Here is a 19,089-nt window from a genome sequence, read left to right as displayed (position 1 = left end):
TGGGATTTGAATCTCTAGTGAAGCATTCCCTAAGGCACTCATCGACTCTAACAAGCGATTGATATTGAAATGGAAATGCTGACATTGAAATCACCACGAAAGGACACTTAATTTAGATATAACAGAGTAATTTAGGTACTAGCGATTTTATTCTAGTTAATCAAACTTTAGGGCAGTAGAGTCATCTTCAAAAGATGCATCAATGGCGTTTGAGAACAATGAACATTAGAGTCCCTTCCTTGTAGCTCGATTCCAGTAGGTGGCTGAAATCCTGAGTCTTTTCTACAAGACGTCGAAAGAGTTCGTCGATGATCTTGCTTCCGAAGTGTTTGCTGATGATCCCCTCCAAGCCCGCTCTTAGGTGCATCACAATATCTTGTGCATGGACTCCACCTTCATACCTCGTTTGGGTGTTAAGCAGTTCCATCTTCTCTATGTGAAAACTACCGTCCATTTTGACTAGCTGCGCAATCTCCGCCAGAGATGCAGGATACAGTGGCATGTTGAAGCAATCCACTTGCTCTTCACTTATTATTCCCTGCAGCGAAAAGCTCGCCCATTTGTGGCTCTCCGTCAGTTGAATGAAGTTAAAAGTTCATGCAGTCTAATGTTGATCTCTCTGATAGATGACTATCATGGGAGAAAATTTTAGTGGCCTAACAGATAAGCTGTCAAATCTCTGGATTAGAAGAATTGTGAAAACATTATTGAAAAAAAGGACATTATAATCGAGTTGCATATTCTAAGAAACTTGAGTAGAGCTTCAGTTCTTGGATTCGAGACTACCGTAGCGGTATTATTGGTCGTGCTGTCTATAGATGTGCATATGCATGAAACCTTTTCTTAAGTTGAATAAACTTCACATCCCAGGTAGACTTGTTTTCTCCTTCTTCAGTCTAATAAAAGATTATAAGGAAAAGGTCGAACAGGAGTTGGGAGATATTGTGATACCATACCTCTTTGGCCATGTCCATGAGACTCAATCCAATGAGATCATACATTACGCATATGGGTATCTTAGAATATGGAACATCATCTGGTTTTCCAGGCATGGTTAGTACTGCTATCCCTCCTGCGGCAATCTCTTCTGCTCTAGATTTCAGAAACGCTTCCATATCCTTGTTGAACTGACCTGCATATGCATTGCACACCGCCTCGGAAGCATTTGTGCAGTGAATTTTCCCCTTATTCCATGCTGGAGAGTTTCTATTTGATATCCCATCAGGTATTCTCGAAAGCCACTGGAGTGCATACTGCGAGTGCACGAAGTGGAGGGAAGACTCTGGGAACAGCCGCCCGTGAAACGACCCTGGAACTCCAGCAGCATAGTAGGGTTTTTCTGGAGGGAGGGACTTGAAGAGGGTGTTGAAGTCATTTGCAGCATGATCGTTGAAGAAAACCTGGAATTCGGGCATCTTGGTAAGGAGGCCTTTGGATGTGAGATTCTTTTGGATGGCATGTATGGCGTTATGCATGGCAATGAAGGTGTTTGGTCCAACCGAGCAGCCGAGGTCGGCAAGGCGGATTGTTGCAGGACAGGAGGAGACATAAGCTTCTATGTCGAGCTTGTCAATGATTGCCTCGTCAATCATGGCCTTCAGAACATTTGTGGTCGCTCTCTGTAAAACGGTATTCAAATTCGTGAGGATGACAGTTCATCCCCTAGTGGAAAGGTCAAGTAATGCACGTAGAATCAGCACTTTCTCTCGGGAAAATAAATAAATGAGGAGACTGACTACAAGAAACGTGAAATCAGCATGAATGTTAGCATCTATCAGGATATTTCCGAGGCAAGTTATGTAGCATTAGGGAGTTATACAGAGAGAGTAAAAGTCTGATTTGTAGCAGTCTCTATCTACTGCAGCACGGGGTTCATGGTTTCTGCATCTGTCATTTACTTGCACATTTGCTTAGCGACAATATCAAAAAAATGCACGAAAATAAAAACCTGGAAGTAAGAGTTCTTGCTGTAGCTGTAATCCCCCTCCCCGGCGTTCATCGGGTATGCCGCCGGCAGTTGGGTTTCAGCATCGCTCATCTCTCTCTCTGTGAACTTCTCGATTCCCTCCCTCAAGTGCTGGACAATTTGAACTCAGCTGTCATTTTGCTCAGGGGTTCAGTACCTTTTTATATAAAGCGAACCTCATTGCCGGTCTGAATTTTCAAGAGACTTTGTCGGAGCGATCATCAGCAAAAGCGAAAATTCAATGCACAACTAACGTCGGTCTTAATCCTCCGCTTCGGTTCAAATGGTTATATAAAGCAGCCAGAGTAGGCTTTTTACACATGAGACAAAGCAGCATTCAACCTCAATTCGATCGTGCATATCTTGGACTTTTCAAGGAGTGACTATTCCGAATTTTCTGAGTAAATCACTTGTCTCCAGATCAGCATGTCCTCGAAAATAGGCAGGATTTCCATCCAGGTCAAAAATCAATTGCGCAAAGTCAAAATTTGATGCCTTGAGTAATCATAAAGAAAGTTCAGTTTGTTACCTGCCAAACCCAAAATTTTCCTCTAAAGAAGTTAAAATACTGCATATTTGAAGCTCTGCTCGCCTTCATCTTCTACAGGCTATCTGTGGAGGGCATAGTTAGATATACTCATCCAACTTAGGTTGTCTGTGAAATTTGAGTTTGGTACTTTAAGCTATTCGAGTATCTGGTGTTGATTGATGTTGATGACCACCTAGGCTTTCATCAATTGTGGCCGTCTTTGCATTCCGACCCTATACTTCATATTTATAGAGAGTCACACAAATCTATGGCTCTTGATGATCGGGAACCTAAGATCGACATTAGAGGTCATAATTGGCACTTCTTGTTTTGCTAGGTTAAAGGCCCAAACAACTTATCAGTGCACTAGCTCACCAGATGTTTTGGTACTCTAATAATCTAATTATCGAAACAGGCAAGATATCTTGCTATGAGGCACTCAGAATTTCCCCTGCTAATCCTATCACGGATAACCTAGTATGTAAATGTGTTACCAAACGCAATAATCCTTTCCACTGGCATGAGATTCTCGTTGCATGGAACCGAACAAGATATAAGTTCTTTCTTCGTGAACACAATATGGTGACTGAGCAATTTTCCTCAACTACTATCGGACAGAGCGGGCAATCAACATTGGTAAGCGCACAAGCATCTACGCATCGATTATTCTCTATACTTTATCTGCAGTTTAAAATGATGAAGAGTTTTTTTTTTGGACAATAAATGATGAAGAGTTGAATGCCTTCTGTGTAGCATGATTCAAGTTCCTGAGAACACTCGTCAGACAGCTTCTGAACCAATCGATCGAACAACTCGTCGATTTCGTCCTTGTTGAAGTGCTTTGCAAGCATGCCTTTCATTGCTGCGCTCACGTGCGCCATCCATCCGCGGACGTCGTGTGGGGCGATGGGTTTGTTAGCTCCATCGCTCCAATGGTGAAATCGCCATTTTTGGTCACTAGCATAGTCATCTCTTCCGGTGAGGGCGCATTCAGTAGCAAGTTGAAGGAATCCACTCCATCTTCACAGACTAGACCCTATAAACAGTAGGTAAAAAAGCAAAGGCAGTTTACATTTAATTACTTGAAAAATTATTGATAGCAAGGAAATTCGTATCTCAAATGTTGTTCACGCCATGTTCGTGTGCAATTAGTCATCTTACAAATGAAGAAAATTGTCTGAGGAGACTAATATAATGGAATATTAAGTATGGAATATTAAGTACTTTGCAATGACAAGCAAGATAAAAAGTGACGATAAAAAAAAACACACCAAATGACTCTTATCATAGTCCTAACATGTTAGGTGATGAAAATTACTTTTTTTTTCTCAATAAAAGCTAACAAAATTTATAAAGTTTGATCTTCATAACTTTCGTAAAAAATTATCGTCACGTGATAATTTGAGAGATCAATAACAATCACGATAGAATGATAAAATATGTATATAAGAATTAACTTTTCTCTCCAATAACCTTGTACGGATGTGATGATCCAAAGTTCTATCACAGGGACATTACTTACTTAGGATGTCCATTATACTTTAATTTGCAGCAAACCTAGTTTAATTAACATTCTGCATATGGGGAGCACACAAGCAATCACACGACAGAATCGCATAGTATAGAAAATAACTATGATGAGATGAAGGACAGGCTTGCAATTGATCTTTGTATAAGGCTCTGTTTTTTTAATGTCGAATCTACAGTGAGCTAATATTGACTTCAACGGTCAATGGGAATCGAAGAGAAAAGCATTTATCATCTCTTCTTCATCTTTTGGTTAGAGTTTTTCTTTCTAAAATATGGTCGACCTTTGCTTCTCATTTTTAAGATTGAATTTTAGTCTATGTAAAAAATAAGTCGGATCGATTTCATTAACATGTATGCCTTTATTTTGATAGCTTGTTGAAATCCAGTTACTTTCGTGGAGTTTTGACTTTTGAATGTTTGTTTGTTGATTCGTTTTTTCTTTTTTCAATGTTGTTTTTAGCTGTGATTATTTGGTGATTTTTGCAATTTGAATCGAGAAACAAATTCTTTAATCCGGAGAAGCCAAAAGGTTTGAATTTGTGAATAAAAGGTAATTTTTCTTTCCTGTGATACTATTTTTTTTTTTTCTAAAATTCATATTTATGCTTTTCATTTTTTTCCCTTTTATTTGCTGACTCAATGTCCCTCGGGGACACATCATGGCTACGTCGACATTAGCATGCTACAGTTAATGGGTTAATACCAAAATAAATAAATAAAAATATATATATATTATATATATATGTAACAAATTTACTCAAAATTTATTTTTTGACTATCAAAAACCCTAAATTGATGTATCTAATTTTCATTAAATTTGATTAACATCACGGAAAAAACATAAACTTGTATTTGTGACAAGTGGGATTAATATCACAAAAAACCCTAAATTGGTACGCATATGACAAATTTATTTAAAACTAATTTTTTGACTATAAAAAATCCTAAAGTGATATACTTTTGATAAATTTATCTCAAACTAGTACACTTACGACAAATTTATCATCTGTTAGTTTTTGTTAAATTTTGCTATGTAATTATTAAGTTGCATGATACATGATAATTGATTGGTATATTAGTTTGAGATTTTACTCTCTATTTATCAAAATTGTATTAGTTTTGTATTTTTGTAGCATTGACTAATTTAACGGAGAGTATTTATGTAACAAATGTATTAATTTGGGATTTTTAGTAATAAAAAAATAGTTTTGGGCAAATTTATAACAAATGTACCGATTGTATTTTTTTGTTGTTCTTTGGAATAAATTTATTATAGGTGTACTAATTTGAGGTTTTTTGTAGTAAAAAAGTTAATTTTTGAAAATTTATCACATTTGTACTAATTTAAAGCTTTTCGTGATATTAACCTGTGACAAATGGATGGTAAAACTCTAAATTAATACACTCGTTAAGTGCCACGGGTCATCTAACTCAGCTTTTTAATGGTAAAATTTGACGGAAACTAACTTAAGACATATTTTTAGATAGATTTGTCACAAGTATCAAGTAAGTTAATTTGGGATTTTTTTATAGATAAAAAAATATTCTATAGTAAATTTATTATAAATATATCAATTTACAAATTTTTATATTATCAACATAAAGTTAATATAACATACCCACGCATGGCTACGTAGGTGGGGCATTCCCCCTTGAACGAAGAGGTTAGGAGTTCGACCTCTAGGTATGCTCCTTGATTTAAGTGGGGCTCTGGTGATAGGTTCTTTGAGTCAGTTTCTCCTGAGGCTCTCGTGAGGTGAGCTAGGCTGGATTTTTGGTATGCAAAAAAAAAAAAAAACATAAAGTTAATATACCTAATAATAATAGTACTACTGTTTTAGAAGCATCAATACTTTGTGTAAAGACATGGAAAGTAAAATCCACGGAGGCGCGTGGGATGACGCGGCTGTGACAGATCTTCACTTCCGAGCGACTGCCAGTCGCGCTGGTCAACTTCGGCGTTGACAGCAGTCAAAGTCACATTACGGCACTGAAGTGTCTGAACTCTCTCTCTCTCTCTCTCCTCCTCCTCCTGTAATGGCTTTTGCCACGACGGAGCCGCCGGAGACGGGCCGCTTCGTCCGGTGCATCGGCTGCGAATGCTGATTCCACGTGAGAGTTGCGACTTCTACGGTCGCGACGCTCGCTCTGTTCACTTCGATTTCGAGCTCTCGGATCGTTCGTCTCTGTGATCGTCATTTCTGGCCTTCTCGAGCGAAGTTTTCCTTACTCCAACCCGTCGTACGTGTTTTCGAAAGCCTCTTCCGGCTGTCCCTGCTTCCTAAGATGCTCTCACGTTTCGTAATTCGGTCGAAGATGCGTGGCCGACGGGGGCCGGGATCGAGTCGTTCCGGCGAGGGAGAGGCGGAGGTAGATGCTAGCGATGAATCGGAGAACTTCTGAGGTGTTGGACTGTGCAGTTCGTTTGAAATAGACAGAGCGTTGGATCAAGAATCCACTGCGCGTTTGTTTCGGACATGGATCGATGATCTCGTTAGGAGGAAGCGGATCAAAAGCCTTGTGTTGTTGTACTTGGCCCTATGATCTCGAGGATGTGAATTTCTCATCTGCTGTCGAGTTCCCGCATAGTTATGAGGTGGTTGCTGGTTGATGAGTTGTGAATAGGCAATTTTGATCATGTCTAGTTATCGTTCTTGAAAATATGCTTAGAAGTGTACTTGCAAGTAGTTAAAGAGGTAAGACCTGTGATTGCGTAGTTTGACTCTTTAGTTTTGGTTATGTGGAACCCTATCTGTCATCTTTATGAGCATTGCCCGGAGGCAATATCCATGTTATGTCTTCAAGTTAACTTCATTCTTTTTTCTTGTGTGTTTTTTTTTTCTTTTTCAATTGCAGTTAGAGTCTTTGAGATAGGATGGGTAGGACTATTAAGTTGTACGGGTTCTACTCAACAATTAGTGCAGAAGCAGTCAAGGATTTTCTGGAGCAATATCTTGGCAAAAAGACTGTTTATGCAGTGGAAATTCAGAAACCAAGAGTTGGAGAGGAAAGAACATGTGCACATGTTCAATTTACTGCTAAATGTCATGGCGAAGATATTATTTTTATCACTAATAATAAGGATCTCTGGTATGGCGATTCATATTTTAAGGCTTCAGAACGAGATTCTGATATTGTTCCAAATCCCAAGGTCTTTCAGCACTCCCTGCATAATGTAACTTTGCATTTTGGATGTCAGAGTTCTGAGGATACGTTCACTGCCTTGTGGGAGAGCCCAAATGCCTCTGTAAAATTTGGATTTGGCATGAGAAAATTGTTCTTCTTTTTAACCTATAATTTAGTGGACTACATGCTTGAGCTCTCCTATGACAATATTGGGCAGATTCAGCTGCACCAACCATGTGGTCAAACTCTGAAGTATCTAGTCATTCAGGTTTCACGCTTCAACTTAATGCTTGAAGTTTTTAAGCCATGACATCCAATTGCTATGTTTTTGTTGGTCGTTAATATGTTGATGAATCATTTGCGGTAGGAGGGCCTAAACAGTGCAGGTTGTAGTGATTCACAATAAATAAAAGACCTGCTGTTTTACTTCTCTGAGGATGATACTCTTTCTATGATGTATGATTTATGAACTTCCCCTATCCCCATATTATTGGTAGAGCAGCAATTTTCCTCTGAAAAATAGCACATTGGTTTTATATGCCCGTCAAGCTGGTCATTACTAATTTTTTTTTTCTTTCTGTGGTTTTATTTCACCAGTTACTAGGTGCCCCTCGGATCCATGAAAAAGATTCCACCTCTCTCAAATATTTTATGGAAGCTGCTGATGACCAATGGGTTAGGGAAGTTGATTTTACCCCATCTTTTTGTATTGGCCAATCTTCCTCTTTGTGTTTGGAACTTCAGCATTGTCATCAGCTTCCTGATTTTGATAAGTATTTTGATCGCTACAAAGAACAGAATGGGCAGTTCACCCTGAAAAGTGCCCCTCCTTTTACTGACCGTTCAGATCTTGTACCTGTTGTGCTCCCACCTGCTGGAGTTGCCTTGCCATATGGAATCTTGTTCAAGGTCTGTTCCTTGGTTCAGCATGGGTATCTACCATGGCCAGTTCTGGATTCAGAATTTTTCCGGCTGGTTGATCCGAGAAGAACGGACATGAATGTTGATTGCATAGAACATGCTTTGGAAAAGCTGGGTCGTCTAAAAGATTGTTGTTACCATCCTGTAAATTGGCTCGAGGATCAATATCAGCGGTATCGGAGTTCTGACCATAAACCTACAGCTAGCACTCCTTTAGATGATGGGTTGGTGTATGTGCGTAGGGTTCAAGTAACTCCTTCTAAGATGTATTTCTGTGGTCCAGAAGTGAATGTTTCGAATCGGGTGCTGCGTAACTATCCTGGAGATATTGATAATTTTCTCCGTGTTTCTTTTGTTGATGAGGAGCTTGACAAAATTTATTCAACAAATTGGTCTCCACGTAACTCTGCAAATGACGAAAGGCAAAGCGGAATTTATAGGAGGATAGTCTCAACATTGAAAGATGGAATTGTTATCGGTGATAAGAGGTTTGAGTTTCTTGCCTTTTCGAAAAGTCAATTACGGGATAGTTCTGTTTGGATGTTTGCTTCTAGGGAAGGGCTTACTGCAACAGATATAAGGGACTGGATGGGGGATTTTCATAACATACGAAATGTGGCAAAATATGCTGCCAGACTAGGTCAGTCCTTTAGTTCATCAACAGAAACTCTTAACGTCGGGAAAGATGAATTTGAAAGGATACCAGATGTTGAAATCATAAGGGGTGGAGTTACATATGTTTTCTCTGATGGTATTGGAAAAATATCTCACCAATTTGCTCTGGAAGTGGCTAGAAAATGTAGTCTTACAATTTCAACCCCATCTGCATATCAGATTCGATATGGTGGGTTCAAAGGTGTTGTGGCAGTGGATCCAACTTCATCGAAAAAATTATCATTAAGACGCAGCATGTATAAATACGAATCATCACATACAAAACTAGATGTTTTAGCGTGGACCAGGTATCAGCCTTGCTTTCTTAATCGCCAGATTATTACTCTTTTGTCTACTCTTGGAGTCGAGGATCATATTTTTGAAAGGAAGCAAAGAGAGGCGCTATGTCAACTGGATGCTATTTTAACGAATCCTCTGGTGGCGCAGCATGCGCTGGAGCTTATGTCTCCTGGAGAGAATACCGAGGTTCTTCTAGAAATGCTTATCTGTGGTTATGAGCCTGATGTGGAACCCTTTCTATCAATGATGCTTCGAACATTCTGTGCATCGAAGTTGCTTGACTTGCGTACCAAAACAAGGATCTCCGTGCCACATGGAAGATCAATGATGGGATGTTTGGATGAAACAAGGACTTTGGAATATGGTCAGGTGTTTGTACAACCCTCTAGGGTCAGAAATTTGCAGATTGGAAACAAAACCATGCTAAAGTCGAGCAGAAATGACTCAACGCTCGGCACCTTTATCTTTCAGGGAAAGTTGGTGGTTGCGAAAAACCCTTGCCTGCATCCTGGAGATGTCCGTGTCTTAAAGGCTGTTGATGTTCCGTCGCTGCACCATATGGTTGATTGCATTGTTTTCCCTCAGAAAGGAGAGAGGTAAATTTTTTCCTTTCACTGCCGGTACTCATTTTCTCACTATGTCAGTTCTCATTCCCACTGAGTAACATTGTAGGCAGTTGAGTCTGGACGCATTTTCTCTCTCTTTCTCTCTTCACATTTTATTGTCTCCGTTGGATTATGCGGGAGCGTGTGTGCAAGCGTGTATTTGTGAATGTGGAATATAGCAAGGGAGCACATGGGAACAAAGAAAGAAAGGCTTCTATTATTAGTTGGTATTACAAAAGAAAGGAGAGGAGGTTGGCGAGTTGGTCTGCGCCTCAAGATTGGACGTCCACCTCTATTTATAGTAGAGTTCACCGACTCAACATTACAGTGATTTCCACCACTATAGCAATAATACAGCTGAACATTAACAACTTAGAATCTAGACAATTCCTTTGTTGCCGACTTTATGCAGATCATGAACAAATCTTCAACTTGGACATGTTAACAATTCTTCACCGCCTAAGCCTTGACTGACTTTGACATTAACTTAGACTCCCCTTGCACTGACTTGGACAGCACATTTCCAGCAATGTTTTTGGACTTTTCTTCACCGCCTAAGTCATTAACAGCTGGCATTTTATGATGCAAAATGCTTGCAAATGAAGGAAACATGTTTTCCATGCACGTAGACTTCTCTAGTTTGTTAAACAGTCTCAATCCTCCGGTCTCAGCCAACCGTTTACCATATTCTATGTCAGTTCTTCTCATTCCCTGTTTGTTCATGCAAGTTCCTGCCCCGCACCTGATAGCATTTACACATAATCTACATGATTTTCTGATATTTTGCGACTAACCTCCAGGCCACATCAAGATGAATGTTCGGGAAGTGATTTAGATGGAGATATGTACTTTGTTTGTTGGGATCCTGATCTGGTTCCTCCTCGTTTGCATCAACCCATGGATTATACCCCAGCACCTCATGTAACTCTTGATCATGATGTCACCATCGAGGTACGCGTTGGCCACTAACAAGCAGCTATACCTATTATCTCTGAAAGCACAAGCATGTTTGCCCGTTAAGCATCATCTTTGAGAGGACCACACTAATGATAGTTTGCATTCATATTGTTCGAGTGGTATTCTTATATGCAAAACATCTTAAATGAGGCTGTTGAATGAGATCAAACACTTTTAAAGAACAGTTGCAATGGTAATATAATGTGGTTTCTTTTACCCAGATATCGGATTCTTTTGACAAGCAATATGAACAGAAATTTCGATAAAAACCTGAGTTGGAAGTCCTTACCAGTTATAAAATAGATACACCGTTGTTGCTGTAACTGGATCATAATTTATGTGGACTGAGGATATCTTCAATTTACTCAACTGAATTGGAAAGGAATACCTTGTCATGGCTTAGCAAATTTAACTTTCCAAATTTGTACAGATAGTGGTCATCTTTGGCATTGATATTACATGTTTCTTCCCTTTTGGTTCTTGTTAGAATTTAAATGTGCGCGGAAGCATGGTGTAGTTTATATTTGATAGAGGATGGACAAGGGACAATGATAGGATCTTTTGAGAAGGTTTATGGAACAAAGATAGTTTCACTAGTTTATGAAAATAATTTTACAATAGTCGAGGTGTTGGTGAGGGAGTGTGTGGTTTTTATGGTTAGCTCCCTTCACCAAAACATGGAGCACTTGCTCCTTTATATAGGCTACCAAAGTAGGTAGAGGAAGTCTCTAGACTTCTCTACAAATAGTTACTAACATGAGATAGAGAATTCTAGACTTCTTTTGAAGCATTCTAGAATTCTAGACTTCTCTAGAATTCTCTTGCTTGTTCTAGGATTTTCTTTGATGCTTGGCTTTTGCTTGCTTGCATTCCCATGTGAATCTTCTAGATTCAACTAGTAATCTCCATTCTCAACAATTCTAGAAGGTTCTCACCTTCATGATTAAGTTAGTAGTTTCTAGATATTTTTAAAGAAAATGGATCACAATTTCCAACACTCCCCCTTATCCATTTTCGAGATAATCCGGACTTGTGTTGTAAAGTCTTGGACATACCTTGAAATTTCTCTTGTAATTTGTCCCATGCCTTTTGTGTTGTCTTTGTGCCACGATCCCTTATATCCTTTTGTTATGTCTTTTCTTTAATGATGTCCCATATGTCTCGGGGCATCAATATGCTCTTAGTTGTAGTTGTTAGCTCGGGCTCTGGCTCTGGCTCTGGCTCCGATTCTGGCTCTAGCTCCGGCTCTAGTCTTTGATTCCGGCTCTGGCTCTGTTGGCTCTCGCTCGGGCTCTAGCCTTTTTAGTTGAGGATGGTGAGGACAAACGCCCATAACCATCCGATATGCTTGGTTTTGGCTTCATGATCCCTTATGCCCGGCTCAGTTACGAACCTGGGCGTAACCTAGTTCTGATACCACTGTTGGATATTGCGGAAGCGTGTGTGTGTGCAAGTGTGTATGAACTATGGCAAGGGAATATGAAAAAAATTAATTATGATGGTTTTACAAGAGGAGAGAGCATTTCTAGTTTTCTGCATCTACAAACAAATGTCCACTACTCCTATTTATAGGCGTGAATCCACCGCCATAATCCACCGACTTTGAGTACAAGAAATAATATAAAATTCAGCTTGCGTTCTTTAGCTTCTCCTTGTTGCGGCTTCTCCTGATTCGTGTAGTTGCTTCTCCCTTATTCTCCATTTTTCTATTCTTTGCAACTCCCAGCCACTTTTGTTGACTTTTCAACCAACTTCCAGCTGGCTTTCTTCCTTCATACGTATACTTGCTGCTCACGTAGAAATGCTGTCCACATTTTCCTTCTCTACTAAGTATGCTTAATTCTTAAGCATGTGTAGTCTGGTGTGTTCTGGAATTTTCCAAAAATGTATCATATTTTAACACTCCTCCTTGATCCATTTTTGTGATATACCAAGCATGTGTCTCAAATTCTCAAATTTTGTTGATGGCAATGCTTTGGTGAATATGTCTGCAATTTGATCTTCAGTTTTGCAATACTTCAACTCTATCTCTCCTTTGTTTTGCACTTCACGAATGAAATGATATTTTATATCAATATGCTTCGTTCTTCCATGAAAGACTGGATTTTTTGATATTGCTATTGCAGACTTGTTGTCACAAAATATTGGCATTGATTCCATTTGTGGTTCTCCAATGTCTTCCAGAATTCTTTGAAGCCATATTGCATGACCGGTAGTTGTAGCAGCTGCAACATATTCTGCTTCTGCAGTAGATTGTGCCACTGAGTCTTGTTTTTTAGAAGTCAATTAAAATATTCCAGAACCTAATGTGAATGCATGATCAGTGGTGCTCCTCATGTCATCGGATGATCCTGCCCAATCGTTATTAGTATAACCGATCAGTTTAGCTGTTTCACTAGGTCGATACCAAATACCATAATCAGTGGTTCCTCGTAAGTATTTTAGAATTCTCTTAGCTGCTCCAAAATGAATTTGGCTTGGACTTTGCATGAATCGTGATAATAAACTTGTCGCGTACATAATATCTGGCCTTGTAGCAGTAAGATATAGTAAACTCCCAATTAGGCTTCTGTAGAGTGAAGCGTCTGTTTTTTCTGCTCCATCTTCTTTTAATAGTTTCTCATTCATCACAAGTGGTGTTGCCACTGTTTTGCAATTATTCATCTTGAATTTTTCAAGGAGCTTTTCTGCATATTTCTTTTGCGAAATGAAAATTCCTTCATCTTGATTGACTTCAATGCCAAGGAAATAGTTCATCAAGCCCAAGTCCGTCATCTCGAATGTCTTCATCATTTCTTCTTTAAATTCTCGGACCATTGTCTCATTGTTCCCTGTATATATGAGATCATCCACATATAGAGAGACAATAAGTGTGTCAGAATTACCTTGGGTCTTGATATAGAGCGTTGGCTCACTCATGCTCCTCCTAAATCCTTGCCTGGTGAAGTATTCATCAATCTTGCTATACCATGCTCGTGGTGCTTGATATAGGGCCTTCTTAAGCTTTAAGACCTTTTCTTCATTGTCTTTTATAGTAAAGCCTTCTGGTTGAGCTACATAAATTTCTTCTTGGAGGTATCCATTTAGAAATGCTGATTTTACATCAAGTTGATGAATTTTCCATTCTTTTTTAGCTGCTAAAGCAATGAGTGCTCGAATAGTATCAAGGCGAGCAACAGGAGCGAAAGTTTCAGTATAGTCAATACCTGGTTGTTGCAAATATCCTTTCGCTACGAGTCTTGCCTCGTGCTTCTAAATTGATCCATCCGCATTAAGCTTTGTCTTGTAGACCCACTTTACGCCTATGATTTCTTTGTCTTCGGGACGATCAACAAGCTCCCAAGTTTCATTTTTCTCGATCATTTTAATTTCTTCTTCCATGGCTTTAATCCAAACTTCTTCTTTGGAAGCATCTTCATAGTTTTCTGGTTCTAAGGACATAAAATTGCATGTTTCATAGACTTTCCTTAGAGACTTTACCCTTAGTATAGGAGACTCAGAAGTAGACTCCTCTTATGCTGGGCTTGGAGAGGATGGTGGTGTTACTTCTTGAGCAGAGGAATTTGATGTTCCGCCTTCTTCTTGAGGTGTTGTTTCCTCACGTGCACGAGGTATGTCTGGTAAGTTGACATACTTCTTCTCAATCTTCTCTTCATCCCAATTCCAAGCAACATTCTCGTCGAACTCGACATCTCAACTGATCATGAGCTTCTTAATTTTTAGGTTGTAAACCCGATAGTCTTTTGATTGATCGCTATAGCCGATGAATATTCCTTTTTCGGTCTTCTCATCGAGCTTGCTCCTTTTTTTGATTAGGGATGTGAACGTAGCAAATACATCCAAAAACTTTGAGATGCTTTGCTGAAGGCTTCCGTCCACTCCATACTTCAACTGGTGTTTTATTTTGAATAGCTTTAGTTGGACACCTGTTTAACAGGTATACTGCAGTATAAACTGCTTCTGCCCAGAAAGTGTTATGAAGGCCTTTCTCCTTTAGCATGGATTTCACCATCTCCATGACGGTTCTATTCTTCCTTTCTGCTACTCCATTTTGCTCTGGAGCGTAGCCAACAGTCAGTTGATGATGGACTCCTTCATCTTCACAGAATTTGTTGAATTCCCTTGAATTATATTCTGTGCCTCTGTCACTTCTTAGGACTTTGATTCTGCGGTCACTTTGATTCTCAACACGGTTCTTGAATTTCTTGAAAATAGAGAAAACTTCTGATCTTTCTTGAAGAAAGTAGACCCATGTCATTCTAGTGTAGTCATCAATGAATAGGATGAAATACTTATTCTGGCTGGGTGTAGGTGTCCTCATCGAACCGCACACGTCCGTATGGACAAATTCTAATGGTTTCTTGGCTTTCCATGTGCCTCCAGACGGGAAGGACTTCCTCTGTTGCTTTCCAAGAAGACAACCTTCACAAACGTCTGAAATTTCTATAATGGTCGGAAAATCTCTTATCATATTTTTCTGATGGAGAATCTTTAGCCCATAAAAGTTGAGGTGGCCAAATCTCCGATGCCATAGCCATGAATCATCAAGTTGAGCCTTCATAGCTATATCTTTGACATATTTCCATCGAATAAGAAAATTCTTGTTCTCCATTTTCACAGAGGCAATAACATGATTCTTATATTTATCATAGATAGTGCATGTATCTCCTTTAAAGTATAAAGAATAACCATTCTGAATCATTTGTCCCACACTGAATAGATTTTGTGCAAGACTAGGAACCAAATATACTTCATGAATGTACTTTGGTCCTTTCTTAGTTTCAATAGCTATAGTCCCTTTTCCCTTCACATCAACCGATTCACCATTACCCATTCTCACTTGTGTTTTTACCTAAGTATCAATATTGGTGAATATAGATTCATCTCCCGTCATGTGATTGCTACATCCACTATCAATATACCATGGATCATTCTTCTCATCTTTTTCCTCTTGGCCTGTATAGAATAAATTATCTAAATTTTCTTCTTCCTTTTCTTTTCCTTTTTCTTCTTCAACATAATTCGCTCTATAATCTATTTTAGAGTGACAAAATTCTTCTATGTGTCCATATCTTTTACAAGAGCGGCATTGTGGTTTATTTTTAAACCAGCAATCATTCTCCAAATGATTATTTTTCTTGCAAATACCACAAACTGGATATTTTTCCTTCCATGCAGTTTCTCCTCCTCTTCTATTTTTCCATGAGCTTCTTCCACTATTTCTAGGATTATGAGACCGTATGTTAAATTTTGACTGAAAAGCACTTTCAATTGTATCATCTTTCTGTACTTGCAATCGTTTTTCATATGCTTCTAAAGAGCCAATTAGCTCACTCACTGAGAGGGTTTTTAAATCCTTCGATGATTCTATAGTAGTGACAATAGAATTGTATTTTCCAGTGAGTGTCACCAATATTTTTTCAACAACCCTCTGATTAGTGATATCATCTCCATAAGATCTCATTTGATTTACTAATTGTTTCAATCTGCCACAATATTCTTGAACAGTCTCATAATTTTTCATCTTAGAATTCTCGAATTCCCTTCTCAAAGTCTGAAGTTGAATAGTTCGTACCTGTTCAGTGCCTTGAAATTCTTCTTGTAATGTCTCCCAAGCCTTCTTCGTAGTCTTCACTCCAATTATTCTCGGGAATACTGTTTCCGAGAGTGCTTGCTGAATAAAATATAGTGCCTTTGCATCCTTTTGTAGTTGATCCTTTGGAACACTTGCACCTTCTTGTGAAATCTCATAACCACTTTCGATGATGTCCCATAAGTCTTGGGCCATCAAGAACGTGGTCATTTTGATGTTCCAATAATCATAGTTATTCCCATCAAAGATAGGAATAGGAAATGAAGATGATGTAGAATTGGCCATAGTTTAGTTGTTTGGAAATTTGGATGGATAATTTTGGGAACGGGTGGTTAGGACAAACGCCCTATACCAACCAAAGACGTGACTCTGATACCATGTTAGAATTTAAATGTGCGCGGAAGCATGATATAGTTTATATTTGATAGAGGATGGACAAGAGACAATGATAGGATCTTTTGAGAAGGTTTATGGGACAAAAATAGTTTCACTAGTTTATGAAAATAATTTTACAATAGTCGAGGTGTTGGTGAGGGAGCATGATGTGTGGTTTTTATGGTTAGCTCCCTTCACCAAAACATGGAGCACTTGCTCCTTTATATAGGCTACCAAAGTAGGTAGAGGAAGTCTCTAGACTTCTCTACAAATAGTTACTAACATAAGATAGAGAATTCTAGACTTCTCTTGAAGCATGGACTTCTCTAGACTTCTCTTGCTTGTTCTAGGATTTTCTTTGATGCTTGGCTTTTGCTTGCTTGCATTCCCATGTGTAGATTCAACTAGCAATCTCCATTCTCAACAATTCTAGAAGGTTCTCACCTTCATGATTAAGTTAGTAGTTTCTAGATATTTTTAGAGAAAATGGATCACAATTTCCAACAGTTCTCCATCTTATGGTTCTTCAAATATATTTGAAATCCTGAAATACAATATGTAGAATCGAATAAGCTATGTTCTGGTACTTCTGAATGGAGAGTTTCTTTGTGCATCATCTAAGTCATCTATCAGGGAAACCAGTAGATGCACAAGAATCGGACATCACTAGATACCCTCATATTTTATGAAGATGAGATGCTTGAAAGGTAGATCAGATGGATGGCACTGTTTATTCCAATTTATTGGGGAATTCATTTGGCAATGTTCATTACAAAGCAGATATTTGAGCATCTAGTCTGTTTTATTAGCAGAGTGTGTAATTCTTGTTGCTCAGCATGTGAACCTTATAGTTCTTTAACTTGAAGAAAGTGCCCTTCTGTTCTGTAGCGTGCCTCTTCAATCTTGACTTGCAAAGTCTTTCTCATTCGACATCTCTATATTTGTTTCATAAGGAACTTCATTAATTAGCGTCTTCTGCTGATATATATCGTCTCACTGGATAACTAATAAAGTCATGCTATCCCAATTTAATGGTTTAACATTCAGGGGGTCGTGGAGTACTTCGCAGATTACATAGTCAATGATAGTTTAGGGGTTATCGCAAACTCTCACACAGTGTTCGCAGATAAGGAGCCGGAGAAGGCATGCAGCAAATCTTGTATTGAGCTTGCAGAGTTACATTCCATAGCAGTTGACTTCCCTAAAACTGGTGTTCCTGCTAAACTTCCACGGCATCTGCGAGTTAAAGAATACCCAGACTTCATGGAAAAGTCTGATAAGTGCACCTACGAGTCTCAGAATGTGATTGGGAAGCTTTACAGAGAGGTCAAGGGGATTGCACCATATACCAATGCTATAAATTCCTTCACGAGGGAAGTTGCTCTGAATTCCTACGATTGTAGAATGGAAATAGAAGGCTTTGAGGACTATGTCAAGGATGCCTTTCAGTACAAACTAGAGTATGACTTCAGATTGAGGAGGTTGATGCATTCTTATGACATCAAAACCGAGGCTGAAATGCTGAGTGGAAATTACCTGACGAAGTTGAAATATTTTGATAAAAGAAGAGACCCTGAAGGTATAATTTCTGCTGTGAGGTCCTTGAGAAACGAAGCCAGGTCATGGTTCAATGATACGGAGTCAGGATCAGCTTCTGATGGTGTTAATATATATGCAAAGGCATCAGCTTGGTATCACGTCACCTACCACCCAAAATTCTGGGGCTGCTATAAGGAGGAGGCTCATGAAGATCATTTCTTAAGTTTTCCGTGGTGTGTGTCTGACAAGCTTCTTCACATAAAAAGAGAGAGGGCCTCTATAGAAAAGTTAGAAGAAATCAGCATTTGACTGTAGATTCTGAGTTAAATTAGCATTCAAGTATATTTTAGATGTATATCTTCTTTGTGCAGAAAAATGATTTGCATTAGTTGTAATGTAAGTTCCAAGGACATGCTCTTGTGGCACATGTCAATCTTTAATTGTTTTGGTACTGTTGTATATTGCTTTTATGCGTGAATATATTTAAATAACTTCTTTTGAACTCAGCCGTTATTTTGTTCAGTGGTTCAGTACGTTTTTATATCAGGTGAACCTTATTGGTGGTCTGAATTTTCAAGTGACTTGTCGGAGCGATCATCAGCAAAAGCGAAAATTCAGTGCACAACTAACGTCGGTCTTGATCCTTCACTTCGGTTCAAAATCCTAATGGTTCAATAAAGCAGCCAGAGTAGGCCTTTTGCACATGCCACAATGCAGCATCTGAGTACCTTGCACATTTCAAGGAGTGACTGCCAAATGTTCCGGGTAAATCATGGGGCTTTACTTATATAATAGTCTTTAGGCTATTATAAGAATAACAATACGCTGTGAGCCACAAATTCTCAAACAAATGGACCTCACAACCATTTCTAATTATTTGTTATTTATTTTTTGTGACAAAAAACAGGTTGTTATTCTCATAATAGATTAAAGATAATCACATAAGCATTTCTCTATATCACGTGTCTCCAATTTACCATGTCCTTGAAAATAG

The 19,089-nt window shown here is 38.8% G+C and overlaps 2 protein-coding genes across 4 annotated transcripts; one reads left to right on the top strand and one right to left on the bottom strand.

Moving 5' to 3' along the window:
- Window positions 1-84: 84 nt before the first annotated feature.
- On the bottom strand, window positions 85-2,203 carry LOC104433048 (loganic acid O-methyltransferase). The gene is made up of 3 exons (XM_010045670.3): window positions 1,949-2,203; window positions 957-1,619; window positions 85-538 (listed from the first exon to the last, which is right to left on the bottom strand). The coding sequence occupies exons 1-3, from the start codon at window positions 2,036-2,038 to the stop codon at window positions 200-202; spliced, it is 1,092 nt and encodes a 363-aa protein (XP_010043972.2). The 5' UTR covers window positions 2,039-2,203; the 3' UTR covers window positions 85-199.
- Window positions 2,204-6,011: 3,808 nt separating this feature from the next.
- On the top strand, window positions 6,012-18,601 carry LOC104433049 (probable RNA-dependent RNA polymerase 1). Of its 3 annotated transcripts, none has more exons than XM_010045671.3 (5): window positions 6,012-6,721; window positions 6,882-7,419; window positions 7,749-9,622; window positions 10,432-10,582; window positions 17,604-18,601. In XM_010045671.3, the coding sequence occupies exons 2-5, from the start codon at window positions 6,901-6,903 to the stop codon at window positions 18,402-18,404; spliced, it is 3,345 nt and encodes a 1,114-aa protein (XP_010043973.2). In that variant the 5' UTR covers window positions 6,012-6,721; window positions 6,882-6,900; the 3' UTR covers window positions 18,405-18,601. The 3 variants fall into 3 exon arrangements, with proteins under 3 accessions (XP_010043973.2, XP_010043974.2, XP_039162322.1); XM_039306388.1 differs by having other exon boundaries at window positions 6,529-6,621; XM_010045672.3 differs by lacking the exon at window positions 6,882-7,419 and having other exon boundaries at window positions 6,013-6,621.
- Window positions 18,602-19,089: the final 488 nt, after the last annotated feature.

The sequence above is a fragment of the Eucalyptus grandis genome, chromosome 2, assembly GCF_016545825.1.
Source record: "Eucalyptus grandis isolate ANBG69807.140 chromosome 2, ASM1654582v1, whole genome shotgun sequence".
NCBI classification, from domain to species: Eukaryota; Viridiplantae; Streptophyta; class Magnoliopsida; order Myrtales; family Myrtaceae; genus Eucalyptus; species Eucalyptus grandis.
The sequence above is the reverse complement of the archived record's forward strand: the minus strand, read 5'-3'. Positions and strand labels throughout refer to the sequence as shown.

Excerpts from the sequence above, each read along its gene's own strand:
- LOC104433048 (XM_010045670.3), bottom strand. The coding sequence starts at position 2,038 with ATGAGCGATGCTGAAACCCAACTGCCGGCGGCATACCCGATGAACGCC. Across the intron at positions 1,620-1,948 it reads GCAAGAACTCTTACTTCCAG|AGAGCGACCACAAATGTTCT; the intron begins GTTTTTATTTTC and ends ACCGTTTTACAG. Across the intron at positions 539-956 it reads TCATGGACATGGCCAAAGAG|GGAATAATAAGTGAAGAGCA; the intron begins GTATGGTATCAC and ends TTTTCGCTGCAG.
- LOC104433049 (XM_010045671.3), top strand. The coding sequence starts at position 6,901 with ATGGGTAGGACTATTAAGTTGTACGGGTTCTACTCAACAATTAGTGCA. Across the intron at positions 9,623-10,431 it reads TTCCCTCAGAAAGGAGAGAG|GCCACATCAAGATGAATGTT; the intron begins GTAAATTTTTTC and ends ACTAACCTCCAG. Across the intron at positions 10,583-17,603 it reads ATCATGATGTCACCATCGAG|GGGGTCGTGGAGTACTTCGC; the intron begins GTACGCGTTGGC and ends TTTAACATTCAG.